This window comes from Pelodiscus sinensis, chromosome 20, assembly GCF_049634645.1.
Source record: "Pelodiscus sinensis isolate JC-2024 chromosome 20, ASM4963464v1, whole genome shotgun sequence".
Classification (NCBI taxonomy): domain Eukaryota; kingdom Metazoa; phylum Chordata; order Testudines; family Trionychidae; genus Pelodiscus; species Pelodiscus sinensis.
The window spans coordinates 156,856-178,324 of record NC_134730.1 but is presented as its reverse complement, the minus strand read 5'-3'; the positions used below and the strand labels follow the sequence as shown (position 1 = coordinate 178,324).

Below are 21,469 nucleotides of genomic sequence, written 5' to 3'. Positions count from 1 at the left end.
AGTGTGAGAATAAATTAAAATAGAACATTGACAGTTCATTTCAAAGCTGTGTTATTCATGATTTTGATTGTTCACTTTGTTTGAATCACTGAATTCACACAATTCAGTAATTCACAATCAGTCACCAGTTATATGTGCAAAGTAGTAAGGGTCTTCTCCATAGTCTGAGCCCAGATTGTTATACATTGCTCTGCTTTGCAATGCCTAACTGAGCCAGAAGTCAGATGCCAGCAAGCCAATGGCTCATCATCAGTCTGGCTCAGTTAAAGCAGGTCGGTTTCATAGCTAACACTACACAAGGGAATAAAGTGGGAGCATCATGTCTGGTTAACTTGGACTACCCCAGCCCAATGGAATGGGGAGCCAGTCTGCTGCTAAGTGAACTCAAGGTGGCATTTAAGTGTGAGAGTAGGCAGGACTCAGACCTTCAGGACTGTAGTTCATCACCTTGCCCCTCATTCTGCATGCCAGTGAGGAACTTTATTCATGCTGATTTTCAACATAAGTTTTTGAACAATTTACCCAGATTAAAGCATCCCACGGGTAGAAAATGTCAGAGGTAGCCCAACTGATGCATCAGTGTAACATTTTCTCCTTGTCAGAGCTCACTGCCGAGGGGCCCTAGATAAACCGCAGCCATGTCTTCAGACTCTGAGATGGCCGTCTTTGGGGTGGCAGCTCCTTTCCTCCGCAAGTCAGAGAAGGAGAGAATTGAGGCCCAGAACAAGCCTTTCGATGCCAAGACATCGGTCTTTGTGGTGCATCCCAAGGAATCCTTTGTCAAAAGTGTACTCCAGAGTCGGGAAGGAGGGAAGGCCACAGTCAAGACGGAAAAAGGAGAAGTAAGTAAAACTAAGGGGTAAAGAATAGCATTTTGTTCCTCCTGTGTCCTAGCTGACAAAAATGGGTCCCTTGTTTCCTTCCAGACGTTGACTGTTAAGGAAGATCAAATCTTCTCCATGAACCCTCCCAAATTTGACAAAATTGAGGACATGGCAATGATGACCCATCTCCATGAACCTGGTGTCCTGTATAACCTCAAAGAGCGTTATGCAGCCTGGATGATCTATGTAAGTACACGCTGAAGCCTTCCTGTGCCTCCCAAACTAACAGCTACACTAAACCATGTGGAATCCAATTGCCTTCTCTCCCTTTCTTTCAGACCTACTCAGGCCTCTTCTGTGTCACTGTCAACCCCTACAAGTGGCTGCCAGTGTACAACCCAGAGGTGGTGATGGCCTACAGAGGCAAGAAGCGCCAAGAGGCCCCTCCGCACATCTTCTCCATCTCTGACAACGCCTATCAGTTCATGTTAACGGGTGAGCGGCTCAGCCATTTAAACGTGATTATATGGTGAAAATTTTAAATGAGGAATCACAGTGACTGAATTTTAGCAGAATTAGGTGCATGCACCTGTGACATATGTCTGTGAGACATATTTTCTTCCTATCCATCCTCTGCATGAGTACCAATGCAAATGATACATTTCTGCACTTATTTTGTCTAAAAATCAACCCCCTAACATATAGGCAAAGAGACTGGAAGGGCTGGTAGTAATAGGCAATGTAGTTCAGATGAAAATTATTAATTCAAATTTGTACTGAAACTAACCCAAGACTGTGCCCAACACTTGATTCTATCTCTGACCCCAAATTTCACACAGACCCTTTTTAGTGTTCTGGAAAGTTGGATTACTTTTTCTTAAATAACAACCAAAAAAACCAAACAGCCAACTAATCAAAAAAACCTCTGAAATTTATTTACAGGTTTCCATCGGGTCTAGAACAAAAATGCAAAATGCTTTGATCAAATGTTGGTCTGATGGTATTTTCAGCATAGCAGGATGAACACACTAGTATGATCTCATGTATTGTCAGTTCCAAGAACTTTGAGTGAACTTGCAAACTTAGTTGTTTTTTAGTTCAGAGTATTTTTTGCATAATCATTTGTCTTACAGAAATGTAAGTCGTGATTGAATTTCTGAGTAATAGAATTTGGTGAATGAAAATGTATATAAATTGGTTCTGACAGTCCATGAGAGCTCAACTCAAAATCTAGATATCATGGAATTGATTGAAACAGAAAGAGAGAGAGAGAGAGATAAAATAGTTCATGAAAAAAATAAATGTGAAGCAATTTTATTCTAAAATGAAATGAATTTTTACTATTTCTTCCTTTCTCTTTTTTTCTCTTTCACTGCTGAATACAGTAGAGTGGATGATCTCCTTAGCTTTATTTTATATTCATATTTTCATTTTGTTTTTTCCTTTTCTGACTTTGTAGCTTTTGGAAACTTCCTCAATTCTGGAACATTATAGAATAGTGAAAATGAAGGGTAGGGAAAGACTAGTGTTAAGATGAACAAAAGAAAACAGAAAAAGTGACCAAAAATCCCTCCAACACACTCTGGACACCAAAGTAGGCTCTCCTCAAAACTAATTTACAATGTTGATAAAAAAACAAAATCTCAGGAATTTGAAGAAGTGAGCTAGAAAAAGTGTCTAGTTTGAAGAAAAAAAGGCTAGTTTTTGTTGAAAAAAGTTTCATATAAAAATTGTCAGTCTCATGTTTACTTGAAACACATTTCAGTTTAGTGTTCCTTAGTAACTCTTTTAAAAATGGCTTTTGTTCTGTCTTTTCCATAGATCGGGAGAATCAGTCGATCCTGATCACGTATGTACATTTCCCTGCTCTGGTCTGTGCTGGCTTTGCTGCGCACTGCAAGGAGAACTCTTTGGTTATGTGTTCTTTGCTTTTCTGTTTGAATGGACAGTGGAGAATCCGGTGCTGGAAAGACTGTGAACACAAAGCGTGTCATCCAGTACTTCGCATCAATTGCAGCTAGTGGGGAGAAGAAGAAGGAAGAGCCAGGCAAAATGCATGTGAGTTGGAAACTGGAGATGGAATTAAATGCTCTGTTCTGAAACTGCTATCTACTTACAGGTCTATAACAACCTTAATTTGTCAATAATTATGCTTTGTAGGGGACCCTTGAAGATCAAATCATCAGCGCCAACCCCCTGCTAGAGGCCTTTGGAAATGCCAAGACTGTGAGGAATGACAACTCCTCACGCTTTGTAAGTGTCTTAGTCAGAAATGCTCTTGATTCCAGGTAAATGTTAGTATTGTATAATGTCTGCCACTCAAGTGCAGCGATGGGACAATGTGTATTCACGTTGTCCGTGTCTTTACTGATTTCCACACAGTGACAGATTAAACGTACAAATAAATGACCGACTTTGTAGCAGACAGACAAGGTGGGAGGCGTGATATCTTTTATTGGACCAACTGCTGTTGGTGAGAGACAAATATTGGAGCCACACACAGCTCTTCAACTCTGGGAAAGCTCCTTCCAGCAAAATGCCAGGCAGAACAGATTGTTAAGCTTAAGTAGTTAGCAGTTATTTCAAAGGGCCATTCAAAGTGCACTTCTGCATCCATAGGACAAAGTGAGCTAGTGGGTTACAGTTTGTTGTAATAAACCACAAATCCAGTGTTTGGGTTCAGTCTATGTTTGTTAGTGTCTGGCAAAGTGAGGAATGTAGGCTCCCAGGATAGTCAGTGAGGGGTTTTGTAAAGTGTCTACCCCCAGGGACTTGGGAGGTGCTGTTTTCTGTCGTTTTCCTGGCTGAGTTCATTGGAGAGCCCAGTGATTGTGCTTTCACCCATCCTTGCTATTGGGGCATTTAGTGCTCTGGCCGAGGCACCTCCCCTGTTGGGCTAGGCATGGATAGGATCCGTGGATCTAGAAATTACAGCAGACAAGCAAACACACACTCTACACATTAGATATGTCTACACTGGTGGGTTATTGCGCAAGTATGGTCATTCTTGTGCAAGAATCTGCAGAGCGTCTACACTGCCTGCCTGCTCTTGCGCAAGGAAATTTACAGTACGGCGTGGTAAGAGAGGGCTCCTTGCACAAGAGCTGCGCTCTTTTTTAACAGGTGTAAGCCCTCTTGTGCAGGAGCTCTTGTGCAAGAGGGCACTGTGGACGCTCAGCAGGGATTTCTTGCACAAGAGAGCATCCACACTGCCATGAGAGCTCTTGCACAAAAGCACAGCGCGCACATGGCAGTGTGGACATTTTCTTGTGCAAGAGTTCTTGTGCAAGATGTTGTTGTGCAAGAAGCTGCCAGTGTAGACATAGCCAGAGAGTCCTGATGGGTTGCCCTCCTCTCCTCTCCCAGTCCCATAGTTCACACTGACCTGTGTACACTGCTAGAGATCTACCATACGCATTTGTCAGCATCATCATTCACTTTCAAAATGAGATTCCATCCAAAGAAAATATATTACAGGAGTGGTATGGTAAGACTGGAAAGACCTCAAAAGCCAGGGCATGCCATAGTGCACGTGTGTCTGCATAGCTGGAGCTCTGCTCCTTTTGTGGGTTTATGAAGATTGAACTTCTGATTGTTTCTGAGATCCTCAAAGTGTGGGGCATGCCCCTCTAGGGAATGGTGGGGGACCATCTGGAGGAGTGCAGGGGGTCCTGGGCCAGTTCCAATGGGGATGGGGAAGGAGCACCACTCAGACCCTCCCTGTGCCCAGTTCTGCTCCAGTCCTGCTGCCACCATCATCTCTGGCTCCCAGCCCTGCACCTGGCCCCGTCTCCAGCCTCGGTGCAGCCCTGCATTTGGCTGGGGGCCCAGCTGACAACCCCCGCTGTGGCCCAGCTGTGTCTTCAATCCCGGTGCTGCACCAGCCCCCAGCCTTGGCTGTGGCTGTGTTCCTGCCCTCGGGCTGAGCTGGAGGCAGGGCTAGGAACAGAGCTGCCCGGCTGCCAGCCCCCACTGTAGCTTGGCTGCTACTGTGGCTATCATCCCGACCCCCAACCTCAGAGCCTGGCCCCGCCCAGACCCATCGCCAACCGTGGCCCCAGTCTCAACTCCCCTACCTCTACCTATCTTACCCTCCCGCCAGGCATCGACTCCAATTTATATTTATACCCCTTTGTCGAGCTGGATCTTCAAAACCCGAGCTTCCCCACCCGCCTAGGGAAAGAGTTAACCTAATGTCCAACCTAGACCTCACCCACTGCAACTTGAGACTATTGCTCCTTTTCCTCCAGGAGGGTGGAGAAGCGCTGGAATGGGTTGCCTAGAGAGGTGGTGGAATCTCCATCTTTTTTTTAAGTCCCGGCTGACAAAGCCCTGGCTGGGATGATTGAGTTGGGTTTGGTCCTGCTTGGAGCCTCGATGACTCCTGAGGGTTTCTATGGTTCTACGTGGTCTTCTTCAGTCTCTCCTATTGAAGCTGTCTCACTGTATCAATAATTAGAGTCATTGGAGTGGGTTCCTGGGTCTTCCGGTAGGCGAGTGCACTAATCCCCAAGCTGTGGAGACATTCTCAAGCTTGTGTTCTGTCAGGCGGTGAGGCCGGGAAAGAGAATGGCTGAATGTGATTCTGTAGCCTAGTGGTTATAGTCAGGAAATGGGAGTCCCAGATGGGAGAGCCTTTGCTCTAGTGACGCATTTTATCCAGAAGGCCACAGCAGTTACAAGGAGAGGTAAGGGAGCCACACATCAGAAGAGTCTGGAACCCAGTGGTTAACTCCCCTGAAAGGAGGTATTTGTTCAAAGCCCCTCTCCCCTCAAGCCCCCTGAGCACTGGGGGAAAGCTTGTGAGGGAAGTCCTTCCTCCCTGTTTGTTCTGTGTGAACTCATCTGAGGGGACTGATCCAGGAGGGGTGTCTGAGCACGTATACTGGATCTGGCCCCACATGTGAGTAGCACCTGCAGATTCAGGGGGGCAGCAGTGTGTGTGCTCAGAGGCAGGAACACAGGGGATGGCGAACTTTTACTGAAAAAAACAAAGGTGTCAAGAGAGTTTAGGAACCTACAGGATTCTGTTGAGGGGTTCATGCATCATCGTGTTGATGAAACCAGGTCTCAAGTGCCTAAAACAGGGACTTGGCTGCCTGGGTACTTTTGTAAACTCAGTTCTTCCTTCTTCCCATGGGCTCAGTTTAAGTGAGCTGTGCAGTTCTGGCTACACTGGTCACTTAAGCATAGGTATTTTCTAAACATTAAATAGTGACATAGGCTAAAATATTATTGCATATTAATAATATACATCTGGGCTGTAGGTGTGGCCCCTCTGAAATAAAAGGCTAAACTCTCATTGCCTTCAGCAGGGCAAGGATTTCATCCCTAGTCTGCCTCAGAGAGTTTTAAATTAAATGACTGTTTTTTTCTATTAAAGGGTAAATTCATCAGAATCCACTTTGGTGCCACAGGGAAACTGGCTTCTGCTGACATTGAAACATGTAAGAAATGTTCCTCAAAGGGTCACGATTCTCTGTCTCTCTTTCTTTCTCATCGTGTATTTTTGTGTCTAATTGTATTTTACCTGCCTGGCTAGATCTGCTGGAGAAATCCAGAGTCACTTTCCAGCTCAAGGCAGAGAGAAGCTACCACATCTTTTATCAGATCATGTCCAACAAGAAGCCAGAACTAATTGGTAAGAAACGTTTAATTCTTTTGGTGGAAGCTGACACTGAGTCACACTCACTAAGGGGCTTGCTTACATGGGCAGTTATGGTTCTATCTCCACTGCATTGTTAGCCCAGGCTCAGACTCAGGTTTGAGCCCATCCCCTCCCATAGAGTTCATGTCCAAATCTGAGATGGGTCAATATGCCCTTAGGGATTGGTCCAACCTCAAGTCCCCTTGCGACTCTGGGCCAAGCTCCATCATTTCACAGTGTGGATGCAGCTCAAGCCTGGGCCCCCAGCAGCAGAGCATCTGGGTCTGTGAGCAGTATGGATACATCAGTGTGGTTCTGAGAACTAAGTCCATCAAGTGTAAATTGCATATGCTCAAACTTGGAAACACGGAGTTTGTAAGTGGGGTCAGAGACCTAGGTGTGCAATGGAGTGCAGAGTAGACCTACCCGTAAAGCCCTGTGTTACCGAGAGCAAGGCTGTGAATGTAGATGTGACCAAAGACCAAACTGTGTGGCCAGTATCTCTGCTTGTTTTCAGAGATGCTTCTGATTACCACCAACCCATATGACTTCCCTTTTGTGAGTCATGGTGAGATCACTGTAGCCAGCATCGATGACCAGGAAGAGCTGATGGCCACAGACGTGAGTAACACTTAAGAATGATTATGTAGAGTATTAACTTTACTAGACAAGAGCTTTATGTTAATGATTCTGTTGGCAGAGTGCCATTGATATCCTGGGCTTCAGTGCTGAGGAAAAAACAGCCATTTACAAGCTGACTGGGGCTGTCCTGCACTATGGAAACATGAAGTTCAAGCAGAAGCAGCGAGAGGAGCAGGCGGAGCCGGATGGCACAGAAGGTATTAACAGAATTTACTTTCTCAATAAAGCAAGCAATAATCAAGCTGTAGATGAATTATGTCAAAATGTTAAGCCTTAGTTTTCTGTTCTGTCTGAGAAGCCTCTTAAAAACATCCTTTATTTGTGGATGCTTGGGATACATTTTCAAAGGCACTGAGTGCTTAAATACAGCTGACTTCCAAAGAAGGCTTATTTTGAATTTCATTATTTTTATGCCTGTAAATCTCTACTCTATGAGTACAATGGTCAAATTACATTAATGGAATGTTAAAAGTTTGATTTGCTATTGAGAGATCTCTCATACACCACATTCTATTTGTTCTATTTGTCAACCAATACCTGATCCCGTGTCCATTTAGTGGCTGACAAAGCAGCTTATCTGATGAATCTGAACTCAGCCGACCTGCTCAAAGCCATGTGCTGCCCCCGAGTCAAGGTTGGGAATGAATATGTGACCAAAGGTCAAACAGTGCAGCAGGTAACAATTAGTGATCAAGAACGATTGATATGAATTAACACCCCAGAGCTTCTTTCTCTGCTTTGCATGGTAACTCCAGTCCTTCTCCCACTGGTTTAGGTGCACAATTCGGTGGGTGCTCTGGCAAAGGCTGTCTATGAGAAGATGTTCCTGTGGATGGTCGTTCGTATCAACCAGCAGCTGGATACCAAGCAGCCCAGACAGTACTTCATTGGAGTGCTGGACATTGCTGGCTTTGAGATCTTTGATGTAAGGAGCAGGGATCTGACAGCAAGTTCTTGGAAGGGTCAAGCAGGCAATCTAGGAACTTTGAGGTTTTTTTAAATATGATTTTTTTTCTATAATTTCCTGGAAAACCCTGGCTTTTCTACAGGAAACAGGTGTCTATTGATTTTCCCCTTAAGGCAGCATGATCCTTTTAATTTGACAGCAGGAAGGAACCCTGAGGGGTTGAGAAAATGCAGAGAAATATGTTTTGCTAAAGATTTTAGAACTTTTGCATCACTTACCGTTTTTTGGGAAGAACCGACCTCTGTCTCAGCTTCTGTAGACCATGATGCTCCATGGGCTTCGCTTTGGACGTAGGTTGCATGTGCAGAAATCAGCAGTGACTGCAATATTACGGGCTTTTAACTTTCCGACAGACCGAGCTTATTAATAAAGAAGCTATTGTGCAATGAGGGGAGAGCTCAGAAGCTCCTGAGCAGGCATGAGGCAATGAACACAGAGGCAAGCCCAGAGCTAAGGCACAAACAGGCCTGGACCAGGATCTGGGAATTCCTGAGTGGGCGAAGTCAATAGTGCCTAAATGCCAGGTCAGAGAGTTCAAGGGGTGAGTGCCAGGGACAAGGCCAAACAAACAAAATGCCGAGGCATCAGGGAGTGTATCTGGGCCAGTGCTTGGAAACGACCACAGCCTTGACCTAAAGCAAAGAAACTCTGGTATGGGCAGACCCTGAAGATGTCCCAGGAGACATGACAGTAGAGCAAATAATAGATTTTTACCTCACAATTGACTTGAAAGAATAATAAGAAATCTCCTGGGAACAATGGATTTGAGGTCTTCTTGCTCTCTGGTATTCATGCCCCAATCCATGGAGGGATTTGCTCCTAGGGCCTCACCTGGTGATGCCTGTAGGGTTAGAAGGGCCATCACACTTGGTGTCCCACACATTTGTTTTTCCCTCTGTGCAGTACAACAGCCTGGAGCAGCTGTGCATCAACTTCACCAACGAGAAACTGCAACAGTTTTTCAACCACCACATGTTCGTGCTGGAGCAAGAGGAGTACAAGAAGGAAGGGATTGAATGGACATTCATTGACTTTGGGATGGACCTGGCTGCCTGCATTGAGCTCATTGAGAAGGTATCTCCTCAGTTCAAACGCCTGATTCGTTCAAGATTTCTTTAGTTGTTGGGGGTCATATTAAACTTTAGAGGTACTCTTCCCTGTTCAGGTCCACACATTCAGCCCTAGTTATTAAAATACCTTGGTCCATAATTTAATATATGTTGGGATAGAGACATTAGTTATACAGTCATAGCAATGAAGGGCTGGAAGGGATCATGAGTTGCCATCTAATATGGCTTTCTGCACTGAGGGGGATTCTACAGCCTCCCTTGGAAGCCTGTTCCACAGCCTCACTACCCTCATCTTTAGAAAGGTTTCCCTAATATCTAACTTGACTCTCCCTTGCTGCAGACGAAGCCCATTATTCATGTCCTATCTTCAGTGGAGGTGGACACATACTCTTTGTAACATCCCTTAACATATTTGAAGATTGTTTTCAGCTTGCCCCTCCATCTGCTTTTTTTCAAGGCTAAGCATGTGGGATTTTCTGTACCTTTTATTGTTACTATTGCTCTCTTCTGGACTCTTTCCAATTTGTCCACATTTTTCTTAAAGGGTGGTGCCTAGAAGTGGGCCTCCAGTTGAGGCCTCACCGTGCTGAATAGAGTGGCCCAGACCTCCCATATTTACATACCGCACTCCTGTGTCTTATATATGACGCTTCAGAATATTAACCTTTTTTTCAACTGCATTATATTATTGACTAGCAGATATACCCGGCGTCGCCTGGGGAAAATATAGTAAAAGGTGTGATGAATGAGCTACGTCAATGACATTAACATAGCATATTTTATTGGAAATACCTTTCTCTTATATATTACTTTAAGAAATTAACATAGCTAGTGATGTGCTTACAAAATGACAAGTCCCATAGGGTCTCTTTTCTCAATCCCCACAAATCAGGAAGGCCCATCTTTCCTTAAAGACTCTATGCAAACCAATGCCTGCAGCTTCCTTGCCAGAAGCCCAGAGAAATGGAGGGGATGTCTCCTGGGCTCTGCAGCAGCAGGAAATTACTGCTCCCCAAGTAGCCACTCCCCGAGTGCCTTCATTGCACGCTTCATGGGGCAAACTGAATGGACTTCCTAGCGGCAGCTGGACCGGTTGCATTGATCAGACAAAGGGAAACACCTTCAGACCAGGTGCAATGAGTGATACCTAGATGATCAGAACATGCAGCACCTGAACATACCTATTCTAATAAGAATAGGCTGTTGTGAGTGTACCGTGTCCTCCTCAGGCTCCATGGTGCTCAAAACCTTGTCCTCCTATCCACCTCCTCTTTGTACTGTGAGCTGAATCCTGCAAAGTGCATAATGCCTATGGCACTTGCTGATAACGCACACAGCCCTGCCAGGAGAACACATGCAGCCCAAAGGGGGTGAATGGTGCGATGGCTCATTTGGGCGTGGGGGGAGGGAAGCAACTTTAATTTCCAGAAGGGCTTCAGTTGGAGCCCAGCTGTATGAAGATGTTGAGAGCTTGTGATAGGTGAGGCTTCTCCCAGCCACAATTAGCAAGGCTAGACCACAGCCAACATCAGCTAATTCCCCAATTTGTCAAGGTGATGTTTAGTTCTAAGACCGTCCTGCAAAGTGATAGCATCCCTTCCTAGCTTGCTGTCATTCACATATTTCGTTGGCAGACTCTCTAGTCCATTATCCAAGTTACTAATACAAATATTGAGAAGTACCAGATCCAGGACTGATCCTGGTGGGAGCCTAGTAAGTACATCCTCACAGTTTGAAAAGGAACCCTGAGGAGGTTAGTTACACAGAAATTAAAAGGTACAGTGACTAAAGTAAAATCCCTGCAAGCTGCATGGACACTTTTCAAAGACACAATAATAGAGACCCAACTTAAATGTATACCCCAAATTAAAAAACATAGTAGAAGAACTAAAAAAGAGCCAGCATAGCTTAACAATTATGTAAAAGAAGCAGAGAGAGATAAAAAGACATCTTTTAAAAAGTGGAAGTCAAATTGTAGTGAGGTAAATAGAAAGGAGCATAAACACTGTCAAATTAAGTGTAAAAATGTAGTAAGAAAAGCCAAAAAAGAGTTTGAAGAACAGCTAGCCAAAAACTCAAAAGGTAATAACAAAATGTTTTTAAGTACATCAGAAGCAGGAAGCCTGCTAAATAACCAGTGGGGCCCCTGTATGATCGAGATACAAAAGGAGCACTTAAAGACAATAAAGTAATTGCAGAGAAATTAAATGAATTCTTTGCTTCAGTCTTCACAGCTGAGGATGTTAGGGAGATTCCCAAACCTGACCTGTCCTTTGTAGGTGACAAATCTGAGAACTTGTCACAGATTGAAGTGTCATTAGAGGAGGTTTTGGAATTAATTGATAAACTTAACCATAACAAGTCACCGGGACCAGATGGCATTCACCCAAGAGTTCTGAAAGAACTCAAATGAGAAATTGAAGAACTATTAACTATGGTTTGTAACCTATCCTTTAAATCAGCTTCTGTACCCAACGACTGGAAGATAGCTAATGTAATGCCAATATTAAAAAAGGGCTCGAGAGGCGACCCCAGCAATTACAGACCAGTAAGTCTAATGTTAGTACCCAGGCAAATTAGTGGAAACAATAGTAAAGATTAAAATTGTCAGACACATAGAAGAACATAATTTGTTGGGCAAAAGTCAACATGGTTTCTGTAAAGGGAAATCATGTCTTACTAGTCTATTAAAGTTCTTTGAAGGAGTCAACAAACATGTGGATGGGGGGGATCCAGTAGATATAGTGTACTTAGATTTCCAGAAAGCCTTTGGCAAGGTCCCTCACCAAAGGCTTTTATGTAAATTAAGCTGTCATGGGATACGAGGGAAGTTCCTTTCATGGACTGAGAACTGGTTAAAAGACAGGAAACAAAAGGGTAGGAATAAATGGTCAATTTTCAGAATGGAGAGGGATATCTAGTGGTGTTCCCCAAGGATCAGTCCTAGGACCAATCCTATTCAACATATTCATAAGTGATCTGGAGAAAGGGGTAAACAGTGAGGTGGCAAAGTTTGCAGATGATACTAAACTGCTCAAAGTAGTTAATACCAAAGCAGACTGTGAAGAACTTAAAAAAGATCTCACCAAACTAAGTGAGTGGGCAACAAAATGGCAAATGAAATGTAATGTGGATAAATGTAAAATAATGCATGAAGGAACAGAATCTGGACACCGTATGTGAAGCAAGCAGGAGAGTTTATTACACACAACGCTGTCGGAGTGTAACATCGCTTGTTAGGGCTTTGTGAACACTGCCAGACCATAGGTTACAATTAATTATATAGGCTGCTTAATGGGCAGATCAAAGTGATGGGGGGAGGGTAAGATCCTGGACCCCCTGGATAGATGCTAATTGTGAGGCAAAATAAGAGCAGTAATATAAAGTTACATAGTATTTCCGCCCATAGCTTACATAATACCTTACATCTAATAAAACAAATATTTAAACAAAGCAGCCATCAATTATCATTTATGTGTTAAGTGGGGATATGTGTGTCAGCTTCAAGAAGGTGTCTCTGCATGGATGTGGTTCATCTGGGGATTAAAGCAGAGACATTAGGAGTACTTGTCAATTGTGCATTTGTTCCTAGCACCATTGAATGTGCCGTATCCTGTCTCCCATCCTGGGCTAGGTGTAGGGGGGCAACCATCATGTACTATGTTTGTGTGCCAGTCCCAGACTCCAAATTTAGAATAGAGGTTCTTAACAGAATATCATAGCCTACCTAAGAAATGTTTATCCTACAATGCACATTGGAAAAAATAACCCCAACTATATATATAATATGATGGGGGCTAATTTAGCTAGAGTCATCGTGGATAGTTCTCTGAAGATGTCCACGCAGTGTGCAACGACAGTCAAAAAAGCAAACAGGATGTTAGTAATCATTACAAAAGAGGGAGCGAATAATACGGAGAATATGTTATTGCCCTTATATAAATCCATGGTATGCCCACATCTGAAATACTGTGTGTAGATATGGTATCCTCATCTCAAAAAAGATATACTGGCATTAGAAAAGGTTCAGAGAAGGGCAACTAAAATGATTAGGAGTTTGGAACGGGTCCCATATGAGGAGAGATTAAAGAGACTGGGACTTTTCAGCTTGGAAAAGCAGAGACTAAGGGGGGATATGATAGAGGTCTATAAAATCATGAGTGGTGTGGAGAAAGTGAATAAGGAAAAGTTATTTACTTGTTCCCATGATATAAGAACTAGGGGCCACCAAATGAAACTAATGGGCAGCAGGTTTAAAACAAATAAAAGAAAGTTCTTCTTCACACAACACATAGTCAATCTGTGGAACTCCTTGCCTGAGGAGGTTGTGAAGGCTAGGACTATAACAGAGTTTAAAGAGAAGCTAGATAATTTCATGGAGGTTAGGTCCATAATGGCTATTAGCCAGTACAGGTAAGGAATGGTGTCCCCAGCCTCTGTTTGTCAGTGGGTGGAGATGGATGGCAGGAGAGAGATCACTTGATCATTACCTGTTCGGTTCACTCCCTCTGGGGCACATGGAATTGGCCACTGTTGGCAGATGGGCTGGATGGACCTTTGGTCTGACCCATTATGTCCACTCTTATGTTCTTATGTTCTAAGTTTTGTAATCAGTCTCTCCCTCCCTCTTCTTATCCGTTACTGTTCCTTTCAGCCAATGGGTATTTTCTCCATCCTGGAGGAGGAGTGCATGTTCCCCAAGGCAACTGACACTTCTTTCAAGAACAAGCTCTACGACCAGCATCTTGGCAAGTCCAACAACTTCCAGAAGCCCAAGCCTGCCAAAGGAAAGGCTGAGGCCCACTTTGCCCTGGTGCACTACGCTGGCACTGTGGACTACAACATCACCGGCTGGTTGGAGAAGAACAAGGACCCACTGAATGAAACAGTCATTGGGCTGTACCAGAAATCGTCAATGAAAACACTGGCTTTGCTCTTTGCCACATATGGTGGAGATGCAGGTAATCACATTCCTCCACAATATCCAATGTACACAGAGATACTTCTTCTAGAATCACAGAAGGGAACATAAAACAATTAAAATGAATTTTCTTTCTCTTTCATCATGCAGAAGGTGGTGGTAAGAAGGGAGGCCATAAGAAGGGTTCCTCTTTCCAGACGGTCTCTGCTCTTTTCAGGGTACAGTACAGTGTTCATTTTCTTGATGAAGATAATGAAAAAGCTCACTTTAAATCTGAAGGGATTATTTCTCAAGTGACTCAGTTGTGGTAAAAATCCCTTGATGTCTTTGGCCCAGATTCTAATGGGAAGTTAAGTTACAATATCTCCATTTAAGCTCCATTTCACTGTGTGCAGAATCTGTCCCTGATCCCCTGTATGTGACCCTGTAATGGGGTTCGTTTCTTCTATCTGGTTAGGTATTTGCTGCCTCAATTTCCCTTACTCTGCTCCCTCAAGAATGCATGTAGTCTTATGTGATTCAGGTGCATCTCCTTTTTGAAGTGTGAACGATTAACAAATCATTTCAATTCAACTAATATCACATCTTCCCCACAGACTTTACAATTCCTTTCCAATCCCAGCCCCAGTTGTCTGGCCTTTCTTAAAGCCACTCCCTGCAGATATCTCCTGCCAGGTCCTTCTCCTAACCCTGAGCCACTGTATGGACTGGCTGCCTTGTAATTACCAGTGACAAGCCACCATATTATGACACTTAGCCCATCCACTGGTCAAAGTCTTGAACAACAATACCTGGTTACATGGAGCAGCCCATAGTTACAAGTCCAGACTGCTTACATTTAAACAATCTGAAAACTCAGTTCTCTCACTGCTCTGGCCCTTTCCATTCTCGTACTCCTCATAAAAACCAAAGGGTCTCCAGGGCTCCTGAATAGCTCCAGCGCCTGGTCTGTCACTGGTTTCCTGTCCTGCCTTGGGGAACACTTTCTGTATTGCCAACTCATAGTACACCAATGCCATGAGTTGGGCCCCTAAGACTAATGAGACTGAAATACAATTTCAAGAATTAATGTGAAATGGTTTGTCCCTTGCCATCTGGTCTCTGATCTTTAGTGCACTTAGCTCAGGGTATGTCTATACTACAGAGGGTTTTTTTTTTTTTGAAAAACAGCATTTTTTTGAAAAAAATTCAATTACGTCCACACTGCAATCACATTCTTTTGAAAAAAAAAATCAAAAGAACGGAGGGGTTTTTCTGACATTGGTAAACCTCTTTCTACAAGGAAGAAGCCTTTTTCCAAAAGAGCTCTTTCTGAAAAAGGCATGTGTGGACGGGGAAGAAGAGGAAAAAGGAAAAAGCACAGGCGCTCTGGTGGCCATTCTGCCCATAGTAATCACAGCTTACATGCCAGATAGCGTCCATTCAGAGTGGACGCTATCTGTTGAAAAAGCAGATCGCTTTTTCAATGCGCTTTGGGAGTGTGGACACTCTCTTTGGGAAGACATTTTTTTCAGAAGATAGCCTCATATTTTCCAACTTTTTTTCAGCTCTGAGGTTCAGAAACTTACTTCTATTTTTAAATTAAAAATGGACTTCCTTCCAAAATTAAATGATTCCAAGAATTGGGGCATAAGAAAAACACCAAATATAGCAAGATTCATGATAAAATTGTGATATAGGAACATTATTTCCCACTGCTAGGTAGTGCTATTTCTAGAGTTTTATATTTCACTTAAATAACTGTGGTCAAGATCCAAAGGAAGAAGGCACCTCAGGGTAAAATGACTCCAGCTGGCAAGTTCTGCAAGCTATTCTGTTTACATCTGTTATGTGCATGGTCCCATTATAACAGGTTTGCTCTGTCTGATGTAACATAATATGCAGATGTAACATTAATTAACCTAAACCTCTGCTTATGGTGTCGCAGGAGAATTTAAATAAGCTGATGACCAATCTGAGAAGTACCCATCCGCACTTTGTGCGCTGTATCATTCCCAATGAAACAAAGACACCAGGTAAGAAGCTCTGTCACACAGGGTACGTCTAAACTACATGGCTGTGTCGACGGAGTCATGTAGATTAGGCTGATCGGCAAAGGGAAATGAAGCCGCGATTTAAATAATCGCAGCTTCATTTAAATTTAAATGGCTGCCCTGCTCTGCAGATCAGCTGTTTGTTGGCAGACCGGGGCATTCTGGACGCTCCCCTGCCGACATGAAAGCCCTTTATCAACCTCCCTGGTAAACCTCATCCTATAAGGCATAACGGGGAGGTCGATAAAGGGCTTTCAGGTTGGCGCAGGAATGTCCAGACTAGCGCGCTGAGCCGACAAACAGCTGATCAGCTGTTTGTCGGCTCAGCACGGCAGCCATTTAAATTTAAACGAAGCCGCAATTATTTAAATTGCGGCTTCATTTTCCTTTGCCGATCAGCCTAATCTACATGGCTCCATCGATGGAGCCATGTAGTTTAGACACATCCACACAGATCTTAGTGAGATGCAGCCGTTTTCTTTGGGCTGCACAATCAGGGTGGCTGTGTCTACACTGGACCCCTTTTCCGGAAAAGGGATGCAGATGAGACAAGTCGGAATTGCAAATGAAGCGGGAGATTTAAATATCCCCCGCTTCATTTGTATAAACATGGCTGCCGCTTTTTTCCGGCTCTGGGCTTTGCCGGAGAAAAGCGCCAGTCTAGACGGGATCTTTCAGAAAATAAAGCCTTTACCGAAAGGTCCCTTATTCCTGATTTTAAGAGGAATAAGGGACCTTTCAGAAAAGGCTTTAGTTTCCAAAAGATCCCATCTAGACTGGCGCTTTTCTCCGGCAAAGCCCCAAGCCGGAAAAAAGCGGCAGCCATGTTTATACAAATGAAGCGGGGGATATGGCGGAAAGGGATCTAGGGGTCATAGTGGACCACAAGTTGAATATGAGCCAACAGTGTGATGCTGTTGCAAAAAAAGCAAATATGATTCTAGGTTGTATCAACAGGTGTGTTGTAAGCAAAACTCGTGAAGTCATTCTGCCACTCTACTCTGCACTAGTTAGGCCTCAGCTGGAGTACTGTGTCCAGTTCTGGGCGCCACATTTCAAGAAAGATGTGGAGAAATTGGAAAGGGTACAGAGAAGAGCGACAAGAATGATTAAAGGTTTAGAGAACACGACCTATGAAGCCAGGCTTCATGAACTGGGCTTGTTTAGTTTGGAAAAAAGAAGATTAAGGGGGGACATGATAGCGGTTTTCAAATATCTAAAAGGGTGTCACAAGGAGGAAGGCGAAAATTTGTTCCTCTTGGTTTCTGAGGACAGGACAAGGAGTAATGGGCTTAAAGTGCAGCAGGGGAGGTTTAGATTGGACATTAGGAAAAAATTCCTAACTGTCAGGGTGGTCAAATATTGGAATAAATTGCCAAGGGAGGTGGTGGAATCTCCCTCTCTGGAGATATTTAAGAACAGGTTAGATAGACATCTGTCAGGGATGGTGTAGACGGAGCTTGATCCTGCCTTGAGGGCGGGGGGCTGGACTCGATGACCTCTCGAGGTCCCTTCCAGTCCTATTATTCTATGATTCTATGATTCTATATTTAAATTTCCCGCTTCATTTGCAATTCCGACTTGTCTCATCTGCCTCCCTTTTCCGGAAAAGGGGTCCAGTGTAGACACAGCCGGTATGTCTAGACTACATGGCTCCGTCAACGTAGTCAGGTACTAATTCATGCTGTGATTTGTTAAGGTGCCATGGAACATGAACTCGTACTTCACCAGCTCAGGTGTAACGGCGTGCTGGAAGGGATCAGAATTTGCAGGAAAGGATTCCCCAGCAGAATCATTTATGCAGATTTTAAACAGAGGTTAGAGAGCTTCACTGTTTTGCCCTGTTATGTTCATGCTGAGTAGCCTGTATTTCTGAATAATGTTAAATACTATGTTCATAACAGTATTTACTACATGTTCTCTTTACTCTGTTGTAAATATTGGTTAAAGTAATTTACATTGGGTCGACAAGGGGATTGGTATCTTTGGGATCCATGTTCCTCTCTCTGGAGAACATGGTAGGATATAGTTGCAGTACAAGCTTTTTCACACTGTCCTAAAATGGTACCTCAGCCTGACAGATGGACAGCCTCTAGGCATGAGAACTGGTCCAGCCCTCCTTGAGACTTCCAGCCAATTAGTGTGAAAGGTGATGGTGGGTTTGGTGATAGGAACATTCTTATATTCTGTTTTCTCTAACAGATACAGGATTTTAAATGCAAGCGCCGTTCCAGAAGGACAGTTCATGGACAGCAAGAAGGCTTCAGAGAAACTACTTGGGTCTATCAATATTGATCATACCCAGTATAAATTTGGTCACACCAAGGTACACACACTCTTTGATTCAAACATTGCCAATCTGCATTTTGTCCAGAATGCAAGTGATGTTTGTAATATTCCCTTTTTCAAGGTTTTCTTTAAAGCAGGACTCCTGGGTCTTCTAGAGGAGATGAGAGATGATAAATTGGCAGAGATTATGACCCGCACACAAGCCAGGTGTCGTGGCTTCCTGATGAGAATGGAATATCAAAGAATGGTGGAAAGGAGGTAGCAATACGTTATCTTGCATGGGATTTACTGTCTATAGTACCTATAGTCATCATATACACATATAAAATGGGAAGTGACTGTCAAGAAAGGAATTCTGCAGAAAGGATTCTAGAAGTTATAGGGGACCACAAGTTCAACAGTAGTCAATCAACAGTGTGACAATGTTGCAAAAAAAAACCCAAACAAACATCAATCTAGGTGTATAAGCAGTACTGTCAGAAGCAAAATATGAGAAGTAATTCTTCCACTCCACTCCACGCTGATTAGGCTTCAGCTGGAGTATTGTGTCCATTTTTGGGCTCCACATTTCAGGAAAGGTGTGGAGAAACTGAAGGTCCAGAAAAGAGCAACAAAAATGCTTAAAGGCCAACAAAACGTGACCTGTGAGGGAAGATTGTAATAACTGGGTTTGTTTAAACTCAACAAGATTAAGAGGGGACATGATAACAGCTTTCAAGCACCTCCTTCCGTTACAAGGAGGAAGGAGGAACAATTATTCACCTTGACCTCTGAGGATAGGACAAGAAGAAATGGGCTTAAATTGCAGCAAGGGAGGTTTAGGCTGGACATTAGGATAAACTCCCTACCTATCAGGAATAAAGCACAGGAATAAGCACTGGAATAAGTTGGCTAGGGAGACTGTGGACTCTCCATCATTGGAGATATTTAAAAGCAGGCTAGAGAAACACCTGTCAGGGATGGTCTAGAATGATGGTTGGTCCTGCCATAAATGCAGAGGACTGAACTCTCATGGTCCTTTAGCTATGATCTTTGAAAAATCATGGCAGACAGGGGAGATTCCAGAAGACTGGAAAAGGGCAAATATTGTGCCCATCTATAAAAAGGGGAATAAGAACAACCCAGGAAATTATAGACCGGTCAGTTTAACGTCTGTCCCAGGGAAGATAATGGAGCAGGTAATTAAGGAAATCGTATGCAAACACTTGGAAAGTAATAAAGTGATAGGGAATAGCCAGCATGGGTTTGTGAAGAACAAGTCATGCCAAACTAATCTGATAGCTTTCTTTGATAGGATAACGAGCCTTGTGGATAAGGGAGAAGCGGTGGATGTCATATACCTAGACTTTAGTAAGGCATTTGATACGGTCTCGCATGATATTCTTATTGATAAACTAGGCAAATATAACTTAGATAGGGCCACGATAAGGTGGGTGCATAATTGGCTGGATAACCGTAGTCAGAGAGTTGTTGTTAATGGTTCTAAATCCTGCTGGAAAGGGATAACAAGTGGAGTTCCTCAAGGGTCTGTTTTGGGACCCGCACTATTCAATATCTTCATCAATGATGTAGATATTGGGATAGAGAGTACTCTTATTAAGTTTGCAGATGATACCAAACTGGGTGGGGTTGCGACGTCTTTGGAGGATAGGGACATAATTCAAAATGACCTTAGCAAGTTAGAGAAATGGTCAGAGGTAAACAGGATGAGGTTTAATAAAGAGAAATGCAAAGTGCTCCACTTAGGAAGGAACAATCAGTTCCATACATACAAGATGGGAAGCGACTGTCTAGGAAGGAGCATGGCGGAAAGGGATCTAGGGGTCATAGTGGATCACAAGTTGAATATGAGTCAACAGTGTGATGCTGTTGCAAAAAAAGCAAATATGATTCTAGGTTGTATCAACAGGTGTGTTGTAAGCAAAACTCGTGAAGTCATTCTACCGCTCTATTCTGCACTAGTTAGGCCTCAGCTGGAGTACTGTGTCCAGTTCTGGGCGCCACATTTCAAGAAAGATGTGGAGAAATTGGAAAGGGTACAGAGAAGAGCGACAAGAATGATTAAAGGTCTAGAGAACATGACCTATGAAGCCAGGCTTCATGAACTGGGCTTGTTTAGTTTGGAAAAAAGAAGATTAAGGGGGGACATGATAGCGGTTTTCAAATATCTAAAAGGGTGTCACAAGGAGGAAGGCGAAAATTTGTTCCTCTTGGTTTCTGAGGACAGGACAAGGAGTAATGGGCTTAAAGTGCAGCAGGGGAGGTTTAGATTGGACATTAGGAAAAAATTCCTAACTGTCAGGGTGGTCAAATATTGGAATAAATTGCCAAGGGAGGTGGTGGAATCTCCCTCTCTGGAGATATTTAAGAACAGGTTAGATAGACATCTGTCAGGGATGGTGTAGACGGAGCTTGATCCTGCCTTGAGGGCAGGGGGCTGGACTCGATGACCTCTCGAGGTCCCTTCCAGTCCTATTATTCTATGATTCTATGGTTCCTTCCAATTCCATAAGACTTAATATGTATTTTAACTACATTATAGAGAGTCCGTCTTCTGTATCCAGTACAACGTTCGCTCATTCATGAATGTCAAGCATTGGCCCTGGATGAAGCTCTACTTCAAGATCAAGCCCTTGCTGAAGAGTGCTGAAGCTGAGAAGGAGATGGCCAACATGAAGGAGGAGTTTGAGAAAACCAAGGAAGAGCTTGCTAAGTCTGAGGCCAAAAGGAAGGAACTGGAGGAAAAGATGGTGAGCCTGCTACAGGAGAAAAACGACCTGCAGCTCCAAGTGCAGACTGTGAGTATTACCAGTGAATTCAACCCTTATTGTGCTTTGGAACAAAGCCTGAAATTTCTAAAGGCCGCTTTCCCAATACGAGACGCTCAAACAAAGTGTTGGTTACCTTGTGCTAGAGAAACATTGCAAAACAAACCTAAGATATCAGGACTAAATGTTACATTTTTAAATTTAGGCATTTTCATTTGAACACACACAAAAATGTATGTGCCCAGATAGCTGGAGTATACACATACATAATAATATGTGATGTGTTATATCTGGGGATGGAGCTTAAC

At 43.5% G+C, this 21,469-nt stretch overlaps 1 protein-coding gene across 1 annotated transcript in view; it reads left to right on the top strand.

Annotated features, from left to right (window-relative positions):
* LOC102454405 (myosin heavy chain, skeletal muscle, adult-like) overlaps positions 1-21,469 on the top strand; it is a 36,590-nt gene that overhangs the window by 1,310 nt on the left and 13,811 nt on the right. Inside the window, exons 3-22 of the mRNA XM_075903410.1 lie at positions 603-842; positions 927-1,070; positions 1,163-1,319; positions 2,646-2,673; positions 2,774-2,882; positions 2,985-3,077; positions 6,208-6,271; positions 6,367-6,465; positions 6,989-7,092; positions 7,172-7,310; positions 7,671-7,789; positions 7,889-8,038; positions 8,984-9,154; positions 13,805-14,111; positions 14,222-14,289; positions 15,999-16,086; positions 17,804-17,921; positions 18,307-18,430; positions 18,515-18,651; positions 20,936-21,191. Coding sequence (XP_075759525.1) covers positions 639-842; positions 927-1,070; positions 1,163-1,319; positions 2,646-2,673; positions 2,774-2,882; positions 2,985-3,077; positions 6,208-6,271; positions 6,367-6,465; positions 6,989-7,092; positions 7,172-7,310; positions 7,671-7,789; positions 7,889-8,038; positions 8,984-9,154; positions 13,805-14,111; positions 14,222-14,289; positions 15,999-16,086; positions 17,804-17,921; positions 18,307-18,430; positions 18,515-18,651; positions 20,936-21,191 — 2,679 coding nt within the window. The 5' untranslated portion in view covers positions 603-638. The remainder of the gene's footprint in view (positions 1-602; positions 843-926; positions 1,071-1,162; positions 1,320-2,645; positions 2,674-2,773; positions 2,883-2,984; positions 3,078-6,207; positions 6,272-6,366; positions 6,466-6,988; positions 7,093-7,171; positions 7,311-7,670; positions 7,790-7,888; positions 8,039-8,983; positions 9,155-13,804; positions 14,112-14,221; positions 14,290-15,998; positions 16,087-17,803; positions 17,922-18,306; positions 18,431-18,514; positions 18,652-20,935; positions 21,192-21,469) is intronic.